At 43.4% G+C, this 20,215-nt stretch overlaps 1 protein-coding gene across 1 annotated transcript in view; it reads right to left on the minus strand.

The window, feature by feature from the left end:
• The window catches only part of LOC144893223 (xanthine dehydrogenase/oxidase-like), a 268,917-nt gene that overhangs the window by 139,017 nt on the left and 109,685 nt on the right, over positions 1-20,215 (minus strand). The window contains exon 11 of the mRNA XM_078782951.1: positions 6,724-6,816. Coding sequence (XP_078639077.1) covers positions 6,724-6,816 — 93 coding nt within the window. The remainder of the gene's footprint in view (positions 1-6,723; positions 6,817-20,215) is intronic.

Here is a 20,215-nt window from a genome sequence, read left to right on the forward strand (position 1 = left end):
TCTACAAGGTTTGTTTCTAACACCGCCTCCTCAATGTGGCATCTACAAGGTTTGTTTCTAACACCTCATCCTCAATGTGGCATCTACAAGGTTTGTTTCTAACACCGCCTCCTCAATGTGGCATCTACAAGGTTTGTTTCTAACACCGCCTCCTCAATGTGGCATCTACAAGGTTTGTTTCTAACACCTCATCCTCAATGTGGCATCTACAACGTTTGTTTATAACACCTCATACTCAATGTGGCATCTACAAGCTTTGTTTATAACACCTCATACTCAATGTGGCATCCACAGGCTTTGTTTATAACACCTCATCCTCAATGTGGAATCTTCAAGCTTTGTTTATAACACCTCATCCTCAATGTGGCATCCACAAGCTTTGTTTATAACACCTCATCCCCAATGTGGAATCTTCAAGCTTTGTTTCTAACACCTCATCCCCTCAATGTGGCATCTGCAAGGTTTGTTTCTAACACCTCACCCTCAATGTGGCATCTGCAAGGTTTGTTTCTTTCGCCTCATCCTCAATGTGGCATCTACAAGGTTTGTTTCTAACACTTCCTCCTCAATGTGGCATCGACAAGGTTTGTTTCTAACACCTCGTCCTCAATGTGGCATCTGCAAGGTTTGTTTCTAACACCTCACCCTCAATGTGGCATCTACAAGGTTTGTTTCTAACACCTCACCCTCAATGTGGCATCTACATCTAACACCTCACCCTCAATGTGGCATCTACAAGGTTTGTTTCTAAACCTCACCCTCAATGTGGCATCTACAAGGTTTGTTTCTAACACCTCACCCTCAATGTGGCATCTCCAAGGTTTGTTTATAACACCTCAACCTCAATGTGGCATCTACAACGTTTGTTTCTAACACCACATCCTCGATGTGGCATCTACAAGGTTTGTTTCTAACACCTCATCCTCAATGTGGCATCTACAAGGTTTGTTTATAACACCTCGTCCTCAATGTGGCATCTACAAGGTTTGTTTCTAACACCACAACCTCAATGTGGCATCTACAAGGTTTGTTTATAACACCTCATCCTCAATGTGGCATCTGCAAGGTTTGTTTATAACACCTCATCCTCAATGTGGAATCTACAAGGTTTGTTTATAACACCTCACCCTCGATGTGGCATCTCCAAGGTTTGTTTATAACACCTCACCCTCGATGTGGCATCTACAAGGTTTGTTTCTAACACCTCACCCTCAATGTGGCATCTACAAGGTTTGTTTATAACACCTCGTCCTCAATGTGGCATCTACAAGGTTTGTTTCTAACACCACAACCTCAATGTGGCATCTACAAGGTTTGTTTATAACACCTCATCCTCAATGTGGCATCTTCAAGGTTTGTTTATAACACCTCACCCTCAATGTGGCATCTGCAAGGTTTGTTTATAACACCTCATCCTCAATGTGGAATCTACAAGGTTTGTTTATAACACCTCACCCTCGATGTGGCATCTCCAAGGTTTGTTTATAACACCTCACCCTCGATGTGGCATCTACAAGGTTTGTTTCTAACACCTCACCCTCAATGTGGCATCTGCAAGGTTTGTTTATAACACCTCATCCTCAATGTGGCATCTACAAGGTTTGTTTCTAACACCTCACCCTCAATGTGGCATCTACAAGGTTTGTTTCTAACACCTCATCCTCAATGTGGCATCTAAAAGGTTTGTTTCTAACACCTCATCCTCAATGTGGCATCTACAAGGTTTCTAACACCTCATCCTCAATGTGGCATCTACAAGGTTTGTTTCTAACACCTCCTCCTCAATGTGGCATCTACAAGGTTTGTTTCTAACACCTCCACCTCAATGTGACATCTACAAGGTTTGTTTCTAACACCTCATCCTCAATGTGGCATCTGCAAGGTTTGTTTATAACACCTCATCCTCAATATGGCATGTACAAGGTTTGTTTCTAACACCTCACCCTCAATGTGGCATCTGCAAGGTTTGTTTCTAACACCTCACCCTCAATGTGGCATCTACAAGGTTTGTTTCTAACACCTCACCCTCAATGTGGCATCTACAAGGTTTGTTTCTAACACCTCATCCTCAATGTGGCATCTACAAGGTTTGTTTATGACACCTCATCCTCAATGTGGCATCTACAAGGTTTGTTTATGACACCTCATCCTCAATGTGGCATCTACAAGGTTTGTTTATGACACCTCATCATAACCATGGCCGGATTAAAGCACTGGCCAGTTAGGCCATGGCCTAGAACTGCAGAGCTTCTGCTCACCGACCAACCTCATCCACCAAGTTTTGTTACAAGTAATCCACAACACTGTAGAATGCCAAATAATTCCGGAAGTTTACCGTCATTGATGCAGTGTTATACACCATCTTATTAAACATGTCAAAGTACTGTGAAATGGAACGGTTTTGAAATGGCAAATAAACCACTTTTGTTCTACACTGTGAAAGTTAAAAATGTAATTGAGGTTTTAAAGGTTGTTGGGAAAAATTCTTTTTGGGAACTTTCAAAATGTACGTAATGCATTTTTGCCCATAATATGACCCCCCCCACACTCCCCTCCCCGTGTAACACCCCATAACGCTTCAACAGACACCCGATAGTAGTCGGTACTAAGTCCACTACTATTTGTAGCTGTCATGGAGGTGCTGGCTCGGAACGTAGAGGGGGGTTTACCGTGGGAGTTGTTGTGTGCAGATGATCTGGTGTTGATTGCGGAAAGTATGGATGGACTGAAGGAAAAGATGAACACGTGGAAGGAATGTATGGAGACAAAAGGTCTGAAGGTGAATATCGGAAAGACGAAGGTGATGGCAAGTGGTAAAGCATGTGGTGATGTGGAAAGAACTGGGAAGTGGCCACATGCTGTGTGCAGGAAAGGTGTCGGAGTGAACTCTATTCAATGTACAATGTTTGCTGAGTGGGTTCATCAAAAATGTAGTGGTCTGAGAGGTTCATTAACCAGTGTGGCAGGTACATTCAAATGTAAGGTGTGCACAGAGGGAGCTGCAGATGGAGGAAATGTTGAGTTGGATCTTGGAGACGGCGTGAAGCTGGAAGGTGTGAAAACATTTTGCTACCTCGGAGACATGCTGAATGGAGAAGGTGGATCAGACTCGGCAACGGTTGCTCGAGTGAGATGTGCATGGAAGAAGTTTCGGGAACTGAGTGGCGTGCTGATGAGGAGGGGAGTGTCGTTGAAGCTGAAGGGAAAGGTGTATGCTGCATGTGTGAGAAGTGTTATGATTTATGGGAGCGAGACATGGGTAATGAACGTAGAGCAGCAACGAAGGCTGGAAAGGGTGGAAATGCGAATGGTTCGATGGATGTGTGGAGTATCGTTGAGGGAGAGAGGAAGACAAATGATGAATTGCGAAAGATGATGGGAATAGAGCCTGTGATGGATGCTGTGAAGAGGAACAGGTTGAGATGGTTTGGTCATGTGTTGAGGAAGGATGAAAGTGACTGGTTGAGAAGAGTGATGGAAATGAATGTAGAAGGAAGTAGAAGACGGGGAAGACCGAGAAAGACTTGGCTAAAGATGGTGGAAGAAGAAATGCAGGCAACGAGGTTAACAAGGGGAGATGCAGAAAATAGGGCAAAATGGAGAAGATTGTCATGGGGACCGCAAGGCTAACCCCCGCTCTAGCAGGGAAAATGGCCTTAAAATTCCTGTTGTTGTATGTTTTGTAGACACCCTCTAAAATATTCGGTAATGCTCAATGAAGACACCCACCTCCCCCTATTTGATACCTTAATCCCAAGATGCTATTCATCCCATAGTTTTTTTTTTTTGTTAGTTACTACGGACTATATTTTAAAAAGTAAAGGCGGTACAGTGTACTGTCAATACAGTGCCTTCAGAAAGTATTCACACCCCTTGACTTTTTCACATTTTGTTAAAGACTGAATTTTAAATTAATGAAATTGAGATTTTTTTGTCACTGATCTACACATAATACCCTATAATGTGAAAGGGGATATTTGTTTTAACAAAATAATTAAAAATGAAAATCTGAAATGTCTTGAGTCAATAAGTATTCAACCCCTTTGCTATGACACTCCAAATTGAACTCAGGTGCATCCAATTTCCTTTGATCATCCTTGAGATGTCTCTACAACTTGACTGGAGTCCACCTGTGGCCAATTCAATTGATTAGACATAATTTAGAAAGAAAGACACCTTTCTAAAGGGTGACCCAAAAAAACCTCCCACATTTCGAAAGGCTGTAGCACTGGCAGTAGTGAGGCGGGCGGGGCGGGGCTAGGGTCTGTTGGTAGCCCAACCCCAACCGTCCTCAGTCGCCAACATGGCGTGGTCGGGAGCACACCGTGCGTTCGCTGTCGAAGCGTTCTTCACAAACAACCGTTCCGTGATCGCCGTGCAGAGGGCCTTTCGAAGACGTTTCAGTATTCCACGGAACCAAAACGTTCCAGATCGGAAAACCATCTTGCAGTGGGTTGAGAATTTCAGGGCAACAGGCTCAGCTTTAAAAAGAAAATCACCTGGTCGACCTAGGAGCGCTCGTCCGCCTGAGAATATTGAAGCATTGAGGCAATCTGCTGTGCAGTCTCCGAGACGTTCTGTGCGGAAGCATGCTTTAGCTGAAGGGATAACCCGGGAAACTGCAAGGAGAATCTTACACAAAGACCTCCACTTCCATCCATACAGTGAAGCATGGTGGTGGCAGCATCGTGCTATGGGGATGCTTTTTAGCAGCAGGGACTGGAAGACTTGTAAGGATAGAGGTACCAATTAATGGAGCAAATGCAGGCAAATCCTTGAGGAGAACCTGCTTCAGAGTGCAAAAGATGGTAGACTGCGGTGAAGATTTACGTTTCAACAGGTCAATGACCCCAAGCATCCAGCCAAAGAAACACTGGATTGGATTCAGAACAAGAACGTGAAGGTCCTTGAGTGGACCAGCCAAAGGCCAGACTTGAATCCCGTTGAGAATATGTGGAAAGATTTAAAGATTTCTGTTCACAGACACTCCCTGTCCAACTTGACAGAGCTTGAGCAAATCTGCAAGGAAGAATGGGAGATCTTTGGGAAATGATGGGAAAGGAGAATGAGAAATGCAATGATCTATCTTGGGAAAATCACATTTCCAACCTGGCCTCCAAAGCCAGTCACCGACCGGGCATCCTCCATCGTGCAAAGTCTTTTTCTGGGCACTTCTGAGCTCCTCACCACATACAAGGCTTTCATCCGCAGCTCAATGGAATATTGCTCTCCACTCTGGGCTGGTGCTCCTGCCTCACAACAAGCTCGGCTTCACACGGTTGAAACCAAATCATTCAGAATCATTGGAATCTCCCGCGATTAAGCTGATTCTGAGGGCCTTTGTCTCTCTCACCGCAGGCAGGTTGGTGGTCTTTCTGTCTTCTTCCGACTCCTCTCCAGCCTAGCTCCCCCTTTTTTGTATGTGCTGTGCCCCCCAAATATTCCTGCAGGACGCACAAGATCTGCCAGCAACCCTCTTCTGGTGAAATTGCCAAAATCAAGACTCTCTGCTCACCTTCACTTTCATTCCTCTTTTCTCCCACCCCTGGAACAAACTCCCACAATCTCTTCAATCCCACTCCTCCCTCCAGGTCTTTAAAACAGCTGTTCACCACCATCTCTTATCTTCCCCCATCCAAAACCTTGATCTTTTCTACCCCCGTTAAAACACCCAAAATCCACCTCTTTCAATCTCCAACTTCTGTCCTGAAATTCCTCGTAGTGTTCCTTTGCTTTATACTGTGTACCCCTTTCTCGCCCCCCCCCCCCCTCACACCCCCCACACCCCCTGCCGGCCCTCTTGCTTCCACATATCTACCGACGTCCTTGTTCTCTACTGATATTGTGCTTGTGTGCTTTCCTCTCTCCCCCCCCTCTTGTCTCCCGCTCCTTTTATTTATTGTATGTTATGAGTCCGTGCATGTTTTCATGCGTAATGTGTTGGCTCTTACACTCTGTATACAAAAAAGAAAACCAAGTCTCGAAGAGATGATGTACCATTGACTGAATCCGGACCGGTAAATTGACAGATTGTGTCAGTCCCAATGAGTCACATAAGTCCTTTGCTGAGATGCCATAGCTGGTGAGAGAGGTACCCACACCCAGCCAGCTGGCATGATGACGGTTTAAGTCACATTTGAGGAAGAGAAGGTTGGGATGAGTGGATATAAGTTGGTCCATGTTATCGGACAGCGAGATGTAAATAGAGTCATCACTGTTTGGTGGACGGTACAGAACACATATGAACAAAAGGTGGGAGTGGAGGGGAAGCCGTAGCCAGAGGTATTCCTGGGGATTTGGTGGAGATAGGGCAGTGCAAGGAGAGTGAGGAAGAGAGTTTTTGATAAAGATAGCAACTCCATCACCAGGACGAGGCTCTGGTCTATCATACTGTAAATTAGATGTAAATTAGGGGATACTTATGCAGGAATACTTAGGTAAATTGGATAATTATGTATTTCATTTTCAATAAATTTGTAAAAAATTCTAAAAACATGTTTTCACTTTGTCATTATGGGATATTTTGTGTAGATCGGTGCCAATATTTTTAAATTTAATCCATTTTAAATGCAGACTGTAACAACAAAATGGAAAAAGTCAAGGGGTGTGAATACTTTCTGAAGTATATATATGAGCTATAAAACTATATGTAACTGTATAGGAGTTCCATAAGATGTCAGTATGATTTACATATGTGGTTCATTAACTGGAAAGATGACCTACCAGAATCATCCCAGTGCATAACACACATTTCTTGTATGTACGAAGGCTCCAATATAACAGGGTAGAGCTTGTTTTTAAACTTTATTTCCACACCTGCACATGACCAGGAAAGATACATTGAGAGCAAATTACTGTTTGCACAAATCCAAGGATGCACTCATGTTAACATGACACACTTCATCGACAAATAATTCCTATACATTCGTAATTATCAGGCTGGGGTGTAGTCATAATCTTGGTTTAACATGATGATGGTGTGAGTCGTCGCTTTCGCCAAATCTCTTTCCTTCGTTAGGGTGCGCACTAAGCATTGTGCATTGTGCGATGGTTGTATAATCCAATGCAGGAGTGGAGGAAAACACTGCTAAATAATAAGGAAGCTCGGACAAAGCCTTGCTTTGTATCATACAGGAAATGGCTCAAGTGCACCAACTATCCCTCATACGACCAACCATGCCATCGTGGAAGGATCTGATGATGTTGATCAACTAAGTGGGAAATCTGACTGAGTGAAGAAGCTACCACAGGTCCATAAGATGCTCTCATATATCGCATTTAGCTGTCAAATATAGGAAACGACTCTCAAATATCATAAATATCGGATTCCAGCTCTCAAATATCGTAAACAGCTCTTAAATATCGTAAACAGCTCTTAAATATCGTAAACAGATCTCAAATATCGTAAATATCATAAACAGCTCTCAAATATCGTAAACAGCTCTCAGATATCGTAAATATCGTAAACAGCTCTCAAATATCGTAAACAGCTCTCAAATATCGTAAACAGCTCTCAAATATCGTAAACAGCTCTCAAATACCATAAATATCGTAAACAGCATTTAAATATCGTAAACAGCTCTCAAATATAGTAAATGTCGGATCCCAGCTCTCAAATATCGTAAATATTGTAAACAGCTCTCAAATATCGTAAACAGCACTCAAATATCGTCAATATCATAAACAGCTCTCAAATATCATAAATATCGGATTCCAGCTCTCAAATATTGTAAACAGCTCTCAAATATTGTAAATATCATAAACAGCTCTCAAATATCATAAATATCGGATTCCAGCTCTCAAATATAAATATCGTAAACAGCTCTCAAATATCGTCAATATCGTAAACAGCTCTCAAGTATCGTAAATATCGGATTCCAGCTCTCAAATATCATAAATATCAAAACAGCTCTCAAATATCGTAAATATCGGATTCCAGCTCTTAAATATCGTAAATATCGTAGACTGTTCTCAAACATCGTCAATATCGTAAACAGCTCTCAAATATCATAAATATCGGATTCCAGCTCTCAAATATCGTAAATATCGAATTCCAGCTCTCAAATCTCGTAAATATCATAAACAGCTCTCAAATATCGTAAATATAGGATTCCAGCTCTCAAATATCGTAAATATCGTAAACAGCTCTCAAATATCGTAAACAGCTCTCAAATATCATAAATATCGTAAACAGCTCTCAAATATCGTAAACAGCTCTCAAATATCGTAAATATCGTAAACAGCTCTTAAATATCGTAAACAGCTCTCAAATATCATAAATGTCGGATCCCAGCTCTCGAATATCGTAAACAGCTCTCAAATATCGTCAATATCGTAAACAGCTCTCAAACATCGTAAATATCGGATTCCAGCTCTCAAATATCGTAAACAGCTCTCAAATATCGTAAACAGCTCTCAAATATAGTAAATATCGGATTCCAGCTCTCAAATATCATAAATTTCATAAACAGCTCTCAAATATCGTAAACAGCTCAGCTCCCAAATATTGTAAACAGCCCTCAAATATCGTAAACAGCTCTCAAATATCGTAAACAGCTCTCAAATATCGTAAATATCGGATTCCAGCTCTCAAATATCGTAAACAGCTCTCAAATATTGTAAATATCGTAAACAGCTCTCATATATCATAAATATCGTAAACAGCTCTCAAATATCGTAAACAGCTCTCAAATATCGTAAATGTCGGATCCCAGCTCTCAAATATCGTAAACAGCTCTCAAATATCGTTAATATCATAAACATCTCTCAAATATCGTCAATATCGTAAACAGCTCTCAAATATCGGATTCCAGCTCTCAAATATCGTAAACAGCTCTCAAATATCATAAACAGCTCTCAAATATCGTGAACAGGTCTCAAATATCTACCAAGTGCCATTCTCGTACTGTTTGCCATTACTCCCTCCACCTTCCTCCTCACATTCGCACCCACCCGAATCCTCCTCCACACCTCTGCCTCTGCCTTACCATCCCTGGGTGCTGTCCCCACCCCGCCCCCCCCCCCCCCCGATACTCAAATCTATTTCCTTTTCTGATCTCCCTCCACTCTAACTTGATATTCATTTCTTTTCTCTCCTGCCTGACCCACATCACCTCCTTCTTCTCCATGCTCGTTTTCAGCCTATGTTTCTCAAATGCTTCTTGTACTCCCCCATTACCTCCTGCATCTCCCACCCACTCTCCACCACAACAGCCATATTGTCCACATATAACATCCTCCCCACACTACCCCTCATGTTCACCTACCTGCTTGCAAGCTCCATCACCATGATAAATATGAGTGGACAGAGAACACTCCCCTGCCGCAAAAACCGATGTTCACAATCTGAGGACAAAGCAAAACTCTTCCTTTCGTTCCCTTGTACATTCTTTCCACCAACTTAGCATCTGCTTCCGGCACTCCCATTCAACTCAGTGTCACCATTATTTTCTCTCTCGGGACAGTGTTACTGTTGTAGGCCTTCTCCAAGTAAACAAATCCCAATGCCATTTCACCTTGCACCTCCAACCTCTTATCCACCAGCTGTCTCAGCAGAATTATCCCAACCGTCATTTTATTACCCTTTCTGAACTCTTGCTGCTCTTCACCAATCTCCTTTTCCACACTCTTCCTTATCCTCCCATCCAGAACCCTCTCCAGCACCTACATCACATGATTAAGGAGTTTAATGCCCCTGTACTTTCCCGGATTTTGAACATCACCTTCTTCTTCTTCCATATCGGCATAAGTAACCTTGTCCACCACTCCTCCAGAATTAAACCGTCTCTCATACATACATTCAACAGCCTCTTCGTCCAACTGACTCCAACCTCTCCCGCTGTAATTATCATATATGTGCTGTACATCTCATCAATGCCTGGCACTCTTCCCTTCTTCATCCTCTTCAAAGCCACCCACACTCCCTCTTCCATGACCTCCACCAACTCCACTTTCCCATCCACATAACACGGTAGCTCCAGCTCTCCGTTGCTTCCTTCCCGCTTCAACAGCTCTTTGAAATGTCCTTCCCACACCTTCAATTTCTGCACTCCTCTCTGTAACTTGCCACCCACCATCCTTAATCACCGCCGCCATCTTCCGCCTATTCTGATTCCACACCAAATGGAGCCCGAACAGCCGATTCACTCCACGGTACCATGGGCAAAGGAAGTCCACGAGCACAAGGACCAAATGTAGCACCAGAATCACACAGGAATATGGTTAATTTTAGTTTTGTATTTTCTTTTTAGCCGCGTCGCAAGACGCTGGTCATAGAGTGCCCTCTGCTGTTGTTGTTGTTGTTCTTCTTCTTGTTCTTGCAGAGAAGACAAAACCTCAAAGCTCCACCCATTCTGGGAACCATAGCTCCACCCATTGTGGGAGAGGCTTCATATAAACAAATATCCACCATTTTATTAACTCGCATAGCTTTGAGGCCTGTTTTGTAGGCCTGTGGTGTCTTCCTCTCTCACACAGTTTTATTTCAAATCAAATTCGATATATCATTTCATTTTTCACAGTCGCTAACATAGTTTTAGACTCGGTTGAAAAAAAAACGGGAAGAAAATCCGATGAAAGTTGCCCTTTATAGAACGAAATGAATTCTCAAAGGCCTGTAACTTCAAGTCCATTGAGATTTTTTTTTTTTAAATCGCGGCATGGTCAGTCATACACCGCCCGAAATAAGAGACGGGAAAAAGCCGAGATATATATATATTTTGTTTAAATCGCGGCATGGTCAGTCATACACCACCCGAAATAAGAGACGGGAAAATGCCGAGATATATTAAAAATTCGTCCATTTGATGACAATCGTCACGATGAAATATTTAATTTATACGTCGTCACAATAATGTGGAGAGAGGAGCATAGCTTCGTTCACGTGTCGCCACACACGGGAAATTGCCGAGATTTTTTTTTTTTTATCGCGGCATGGTCAGTCATACACCGCCTGAAATAACAGACAGGAAAATGCCGAGATATATTAAAAATTCGTCGCCACACATGGGAAATTGCCGAGATATATTTTCACTTTGCACAAAAATAACATCAAGTAATCGAATCAATAGGAATGTCCTGTGCCTATAACATCGACGTTATAGGCACAGCTGCATCTAGGCATTGTGTAACATCGACGCGGCTTTTGTTTTAATTAAAACTTTTTGTACTTGTTAACTTTAGAACTTGGCATACAACCGTAGTTTTATTTCCCATTCAAGAGGTTTATAAATATCGAAATATTTAACCCAGAGTGCCCCTTTCTCATAATCGAATGATGTTATTCAAACAATCAACAAATTTATGGAGATGAAAGTTTAGTTGTAATTTATTTTGTAATTTCATTCCTATCTATACAGAATGAGTAGGGGGAAATGGGGGTTCGAAAACACACCCAATTTTACATTGAAGTGAATGGGGAAAATGCCTTGGAACTTATGGACCACCCACCAAAAAACCAACAAACATCCGTCTATTTCTCCCTTCCCTATCTAAACCATTAACAAAGATTAAATCCTCAATAGACCCCCAAGCCCTTTGTTGATTCTAAAATACACCCAATTTTACATTGAAGTGAATAGGAAGAAGTGAAAAACTATTTCTAAAACACCCCCTTAACCCTTAAAAATTCCTCCTATTTTTCCCTCTTCCCCGAACATACCTACGATTATTTATTCACAAGCCACGCCCACTTTTTCCATTGTTCCATTGATCAAACCCTAAAAAAATCCGTCTATTTCTTCCCCTTTCAAATAAACCTATTATGAAATATTAAATCCTCAATAGACCAACTATTGCAAACCACACCCACTTTTTGATTAGCCACGCCCACTATTTCCATACCCCTAAAAATCCTCCTATTTCTCCCACTTCTTCCAAGCCCTTTGTTGATTCTAAAACACTCATACCACTCCATTTTCTCTCATATTTTATTTGGACTCATATACAGAGCCAATTCATGTTTGACTATGTTTTATTTCAGAGAATAACTCGATTTTCATATTGAACTCATCAGTCATCACCATCGAGAATATTGATAAATAATATGTTTGAACACAAGTTCTTGGTTTAAATATCTTTGTTGGGCAGAGATGAAATGGTAAACCTCTCTTATTGCTCTTGTCTGAGCACCTCCTGAGCCACATATCATTTTGTTTGTCGTAAATTATTTTTCCATTTAACTTTTAATAAACATCAAAGTTTTCTCTCCATTCAAGGATGTTTATTTTCTTTACATCCTCTAAATTATTTGTATTTACATTTATCTGCTTATTTGTTTTATCTACTTTTGTTTTAGTTATTTCTTCATTACCTTCGCAAAAGCGGAAGGTTATGTTTTGATCGCTGTGTATTTATTTGTATGTCTGTGTGTGTGTGTGTGTGTGTGTGTATGTTATTCGCATAACTCAAAAAGTATTCAACCGAATTGCATGAAATTTGGTGGGATGATTGGTTATTATACGGGACACATTTGATTAGATTTTGGGAGCAATCGGGTCAAAGGTCAAGGTCACGAAAAGGTCAAAATCGTATTTTTACCATAGCGCGGTCAATTTTTATCCAATTGGCATGCAACTAATGCCAAAATGTTCAGAATTCAATGCCCGATCTTGTTTGTCATAACTCGGTCAATTCTTATCCGATTTGCATGAAATCAGCACCAAACTGTTCACTGTTCTGTTCCCTACACTCCCATGCCAAGTACAGAACAGTAGCTGCGGCGAAGGTATGTGCTCTACCGAGTGCCCGTTCTAGTTAAGATTTATTTGATATTTCTCACATTCGTGATGTTTTCCATTTTTATACCAAGGCTGTGATTTTCCCCAATCTTTGGTTTGGTTATTGCTTGGTTCTATCATTTATATACCAGTAAAAAAGGCGGCGGTTGCCCGTTAACACCCCCCCCCCCCCCACCAATCTTCGTTTTTTATTAATTACCTTCGCAAAAGCGGAAGGTTATGTTTTGATCGCTGTGTATTTATTTGTATGTCTGTGTGTGTGTGTGTGTGTATGTTATTCGCATAACTCAAAAAGTATTCAACCGATTCGCATGAAATTTGGTGGGATGATAGGTTATTATCCGGGAACCATTTGATTAGATTTTGGAATCGATCGGGTCAAAGGTCAAGGTCAAGGTCATGAAAAGGTCAAAATCGTCTTTTTACCATAGCGCGGTCAATTTGTGTCCAATTTGTATGAAACTAATGCCAAAATGCTTTGCTACACAGATCTTGTAGTCTTTTATTTTGGCAACAAAAGTAGCTGCGGCGAAGGTATGCGCTCTACCGAGTGCCCGTTCTAGTTCTTATGTATTTCTTAACACTTTACCTCCTCTGTATATAATTGATGTTTATAACTTCTTATTGTATTCATTTTTCTTTACTCTTCTTTTTTAAAGGTTAAACAGTTGTAATAATGTTCAAAGTTTATTGTTTCTTTGATTACATTTTTCTTTACTCCCTTTAACTTTTCATCACTCTTTTTAATATTGTTGCGCGAATCCCTCGGTTAATACCGTAGGATCGCGGTAGGCCCAAACGGACTTAAATAGAGGCGACAATCAATGTGGATTCGACTATAAAAGCATGAGAGGAAGAAGGAAGAGGAAGAAGCGGCAAGCTCGTACCTGTAGCGATCCGACGGCAGCTCCGAGCCTGGAGGAAATGAACTCAAACGAACACAGGATTTTGAATAGAAAATAAAATAATACAAGTGTTTATTTATAATTATTAGTGGGACAGGAAAACGCAGTGATAAAACTAAATGCTATGTTGGGACATCCCCACTCACTGATTTCAAATACAAGACAAAGGGAGAATGAACAAAATAAATGTCCCGCCGTGTACTTGTGGATGCGAGCTTATCTGTCTGTAGTCTGCAGTCGTCAAGGAATCGTCCGCCTTGCTCACGCCCGTGGCGTCGGTCACACGCGAGGTCCCGTCTGCTCATAGCACCGAGCCTCACTCCCAGCACCAAAAGCACCACGAAGGACCAAAAGCACCATGAGCACCACGAAGGACCAAAAGCACCACGAAGATTCAGGGAAAACGCCAACGACCACCAGGTAAGAACGCAGGGAACAAGCACCAGCGAAGCCGATCGCCGAACATGCGAAGCACAAGCACAGAACCCAGCTCAAAGAGCCTGAACGAACCCTCTCAAAATGCCCGCGAACCACCCGTTTTGTCTCCCGTGGTCTGACGTCAATTCTGGCGCGTTAACAATCCATTCTGCCCTGCTTTCTGATCTTTCTCGCCTTCTGAAGTCACTGGCGCTCTTCCTCCACCTAGCAACCTGTTTCTAAATGGTCGTTTGGCGCCCTCCGCCCTGATTGGCCGTAGGTTCGTGCCTTCCGCACCAACCAATCACATGTTCTCTGGGTGTTGTTCCAGCCTGCCTTCCACGATGCACGTTACTAGGTCAGCTGGTGATGTGGCTGGCTGCAGCCCCATGCGGCAGTGCCCCGATCTGGCTTCCTGCCTGTTATCTTCCAAAGTCATTGTGTAAGAGAGGGGAATTATTTCCTATGGTGCACTAATGGGCCTACGTAGGGTCTATGTGAGTGTGTTGCCATAAGGGACACTAGTTTGGCGACAGAGGGGATGACAAACGAGGGGATTTTACCCATAATCCCTGTACTAATTAGCATGCTCTGCCCCCTTGTGGTGGGGACACAGATACAACTTATACCGACATCCGGGCTAAACATAGAACTTATTACAGGTAGATTCCCTATCACGACAGTCGAATACCTACCTATGCAGATCTACCTGGCTCTAGATATTCCTCTATCCCCCGACATTACACCTTGGTGTGTGGGTCTCCACACACCAGGCTCCGTGACCTCCTGCTTCAGCGCTGCTACACAGGTCGACGTGAGTCTCCCTTACCCCAAGGCGCCCAAACAGTCCCTCCACCCACGAGCTCCAATTTCCAGATACCACCGGCTGCCAGGGGTAATTGCCGCAGAGGGGGAGCATTGCTCCTCAGAGCTTGATCTGTACCTGCGGACGCACACACACGTTCCCCACCCACAAAATCCCCAAAACACATTTCCTCCCCCGCTGCCATTCAATTCTCCAACACATATTGTAAGAGCAGATGTTACAAAAAGTTGCCATGGCCTGCCTCATGTGAAATACCCAATTCACATTTACCCAATATATTTCTAAAACACAATCATCACCACTCACTCTCAGTTTCCATTCTCCACGACCACATAAAAACACATCACCACAACACAAAAACAGACACCACCCACAAGACTCTGTGGCACACATTCCATCCCCCTCACCAGCCATGTCATCACTCGCACCCGCCCCCAATTCCAAATTACCTGTCCCAAATTCCTATAGCAAGTCCTGAAGCCTGGGACAGTAAACATCAAGGCCTTACCTCCACCTTGATGTGCAGGTAATTGCCGGTTGGTCAAGTCCAAAGTGCCAGTGATACCCATACAATCCCAAAATTTATCATTGGGCCTATCAAATTTTCACCAAATTTCACTTTTGTCCCCACTATACTGTCAGGTATGTGGATCCGCATCCAACAGTGAACCGTTCTAAACAACTACCTGTGGCTACGACAGCTCCGCACCTCTACCGTGCAAGGTTCATCGGGACAAGGTGAGCAGCCAAAACGCCAACATGGCCCATGAGTGTCCATAAGGGTGCGACCCACCATCCATCCTTCAGCCCCACTGCAAGGAACACGGCTGCACTAGCCCCAGCTGGCCATTGTGGTGAGCACCTGCTGCCAACGACACTCACTCACACAACCTCGGCCCTGGGGGAGACGGTCGCAGTGCGTGGCATTCCAGTGCCGGATATTAACAGAGTCTGGCCAGCCTTTGATCTGCTCAACTACCGCCGTGATTGGTCGAGCCCGCGTCACGTGGTTTACAGGCGCCATTTTGCATACCACCTCAGCCGAGCAGCTTTCCCGCTGCACCCATTCCATGCCATTGCTTCGTATCGTTGCATATTTCATTTGAGTAATATTTCAATAAAATCAACCAATATGGTGTGTTGTGCCGCTTGGGGATGTTCTGTTAGACCAGGACAAGGTCGTATAATGCACAGATTTCCTCGAGACAAGGAATGAAGTTCTATTTGGGAGGTTAAAATACGCCGAGTTGGATGGAATCCATCACCTTACTCATATTTATGTTCGGTAAGTGAAATCGCTTAATATATATTGGTTTCAAATCATAAGTGACATGACACGTGTGTATTAGGTCTCTGGTGAGCTTAACATTTATTTAGTCAACCATATATATATATATTATACATATTCCCTGTAACATTCTTCGTGTACATATGCAGTGCATAGGGTATATATATATATATAAGGGATTGTGTGTAATAACTGAAAATCAGGTATTATACATAATCCCTTATTATACATATACCCTGTAACAGTGTAACATGCACTGTTTATATATGCTTATATATCAGGAAATACTTGTTTATGACGCAATATTTGTCACTGTTTGTGTCAGTTTCCTGCGTAAAGTGTTCTTTGAAAACGTAACATTTTTTGGGGGAAAATAATACCGTTTCCAAATATTATATTGCCAAAAAAAGCAGTTAATTTGGATCGTTTCAATAGAGAGGACTCTGCACAACGTTGTGGGTGTAGGTTGATATGGAGCCCCAATTCAATGTGAACAGCCTGCACTCCCGTACGGAAGTATTTGTATTATTTATTAATGGAAGAAGTGCGTGTATGCTATAAACATAATCTGTTTTTCTTGATTGATGAAGAATAACCTCATGACCATATTAATTGTTTCTTCCAGGACCATTTTGATGAATCTCAATACGAGAAGAATGGACTTGATGGCAAGAAAAAGTTGAAAATGAACGCTGTGCCTTCCATCTTTGCGTTCACTTCTGCTGCAAAGAAGGGAAAGGCTCCTCGTAAGTCACCCCGGAAGAGAGGTGGTCCGGCTACAAAAAGTCCATGCGTGGATCACACGTACACAAAGAGCCAGCCATCCTGCAGTACTGCTGAAGGTCAAACATATACACCATAATTTATATTATCAACTATAAATTATTGTGTTACGATTGTTCTGATATTTATTTTGGCCATATGTTTCTTGAATTGTTCAGAACATGAAGAATTGGAAGATAATGCTACAAGTGAGTGTAACACGGTTGAAGAGGACAACGTTGAGAGCAGTACTGTCGAAAATTCCACCACTGATCACCGGCTAATTATTAAGACACTGAAAAGCCGCACCGCTGAACTGCAGAGAAAACTTGCTTCTGCACAACGAGCAAAACGGAAGATCTACCGTGAAAAAAATGTGTTTAGAGAAAAGCATAAAAAAAAGTGTTCAATGCAGATGAAATTAAGAAACTCTCACTGAAGACAACTCGGGGTTGTAAGTGGTCAAATGACTCAATTAAAAAAGGACTGCAGCGACGTTTCGCTTGTGGGACAACTGGCTATGAAACCCTCCTTGAACAGAAACAACCACTGCCTTCTCTGAGGTCTCTCAGAAGGAGATTAGAGGTTGTTCCCATGGAACCAGGTGTTATGGTGCGAGTCAAGTTATAACAACATTTGTGAACCCAAGCTAATGAATAAAATAATAGACATTGTACTTTCGTAGCATTATGGGAATATTGTATGTTACGTTTCCAGATAATAGATGAAAACTAGTATACAAGCTCCATTTTATCAAATTACAATTTCATGCCAAGAGAAATAAAATTTATCAGTATGCTGTATGCAGCCGACAATAAATCGTGTGCCGCGACAGGCAAACAATTCGTGTGAATAAATGACGCCGCTTGCAGATTTTATTACTCCAATAACAAACAACACATCACTTTAACTTGAATTAGTTGTTCCTCATTAAATCTGCGACCAAACAGTAATAACATCGATTCCCTCGTCACAGAACTACAGGATTGCCACAGCTGACATACATCTCGCAGTGCCAGCGCGCGAAGTTAGGTGTGCAACATGGCGCCAGTATTTCAGTTGGCCAGACTCTCAATATACACGGCACTGTGGCATTCCCCTCACGTCACCTACGCCGCCCTCATCCCCCAGTCCACACAACTGCAGCCCCCAGTGCCCACCCACACTTGACCACGCCAAGGTCCAATCGACAGCCATGCTCCACCAGGAGACTCACCCAGAAGACATGGTTCACACACCTCGGACACCCATAGCACCACGTTGACCCTCAGACCCCCAACTCCATCCCCATGACTCCGCGTCTCAAATATCGGCACAGTAGCCCCCACAGCCAGTTGAAGGCTGTGTCTTGCTAACCTGTCAATTTTTATCACAGCCTCCATCACTTTGGTCTAGCACATCTGGATCAATAATGGTGACACTGCTGTCAGTAACCACCATGACATTTCAAAATTCACCCTTAAATTTACATCCAACCCTCAGATTACCCATGCCAAATATTTCTCACAATTCACTAATTTCACCAAAGAAGGGTGCTTCTCCATACACTTGCCAGCCGAGCATGGCCCATATGCTTGGCACATTACACATTCCCGATTCAACAATCCCATGGCTCTCTTCCCAAACCGAGAGTCCACAAATCATAACGAGACATCTGTGGAAGATCATTCTCACCATCATATTCCACAGATGCCCCAATGGTTGTCCAGTAGGCTATGTCTATCCCTGTCCATTCGGTTCGACCCGCATCCATAGACCAGCACAGTATGGCAGGTCACCACATGCTGGCTGTCCCAGAGTCTCAGGAGGAGGGTGTCAGGCCGCATGCCCGGGTGGTCACCACATCAGGCCCATGTTGGCCATCCGTGATGCCACCACCAAAGCGCGACCTACAACACCTCCCCCTAGTGGTCCTCATATACGCCATGCCAGGCACCTGAGGAACCACCTCGGACCCCCTGGAGGTTGTAACCCCCACCAGGATCCGGTGTGTGGCTCGGGGGCACCCCGATGGACAAGGGACGCCTCACTCCACCAGACCCCCCATGGGGCCCAGGTCGTACCATGACATCCATGGCTAGACCCCACATCCAAATCTCGCCAGCATAGCCCCCCAGCTGGCTGGCATATCCAAATTTTGAAAGGGGCAACTTTTGCCCAAAGCCATCCCTAATGACCTCTCCTGGTCCACATTCCGCAGCCCGGGGACCATCTCCCTCCAAGGCTGTTCCAAATCCAACTCCCATTTTAATTTAATTTTAAATTTACTTTTAGAAATTTTGATTTCCCATCCCAAACCACAGCTGCAGGTAACAACTCCCTCAGGTTGTTCTGCCCCTCCCTGCAGCTGTTCCAAATTCCCTACGGGGACCAAATTGTCTGAGGCTCGATCTCCCGACTCTCCAATGTCCAAATCTAGCTCAGAGCCAAAACACTCCCCCAACTGGTTATTCAATTTTGGAGCCTCCATTACCCAATCGGTGTGTACGGTGAGGGTCCCCTCGGTCACTTCAACCGCCTCCTCGGACCGATTCACCTCCTCCCCCAAACTCCTTTAGAACTGGTCAACCTTTACCTCCATGGGACTGTCCCAGGTCCCCAGCCGCTGGGTCACATCATTTACATCATCCCCATCAATATTTTGCGGCCCCCACAGGCCTTCCCCAATAAATACCTGGTCCGGCTCCATTACCCGGACCCCCCCTATTGTTACCCATTCTTGCTCTGCACCACTGCACCTGTGCAGCAAGGACTCCAATCCATCCCCCGGTTGAGGTGTTGTGACATCCACCTGGCCCCGATAACTCCCCAGGCCACCATGTGGGAAACATTCCCCAATTAAATTTTTACCTTCCCAATTTCCTTCCACACATGCAGTCTCCTCCCGTTTTAATTCGATTCCCGTTACAATTCCCTGCTCCTGAGCCCCATGCGCATCTGCATGGGCCATACTCTCTTCCATTCCCAATTTGAATTCCCCCCGTTCAGATTGAATTTCTGCCACCATTGGCTTCTCCTGTGCCCCATTGGCACCATTCGTTCGTCCTTCCTTCAACTCAATCGTCCATCCATCAATTTTATTTCCCAATCGCTCACTCTGAGCATCCATTTTGTTTTCTAGGCCCTTCATGTCTGCCTTCAATTCATTCCTTTGGGAGTCCATTTTTTCATTCAACCCATCAATTTTATTTTCCAACCGCTCACTCTGAGTTCATTCATTTTGTTATTCAATCGCTTCATTTTGTCTTTCAATTCCTTACTCTGAGCCTTCATGTCATCC

The sequence above is a fragment of the Myxine glutinosa genome, chromosome 8 (assembly GCF_964187855.1).
Source record: "Myxine glutinosa chromosome 8, kmMyxGlut1.1, whole genome shotgun sequence".
NCBI classification, from domain to species: Eukaryota; Metazoa; Chordata; class Myxini; order Myxiniformes; family Myxinidae; genus Myxine; species Myxine glutinosa.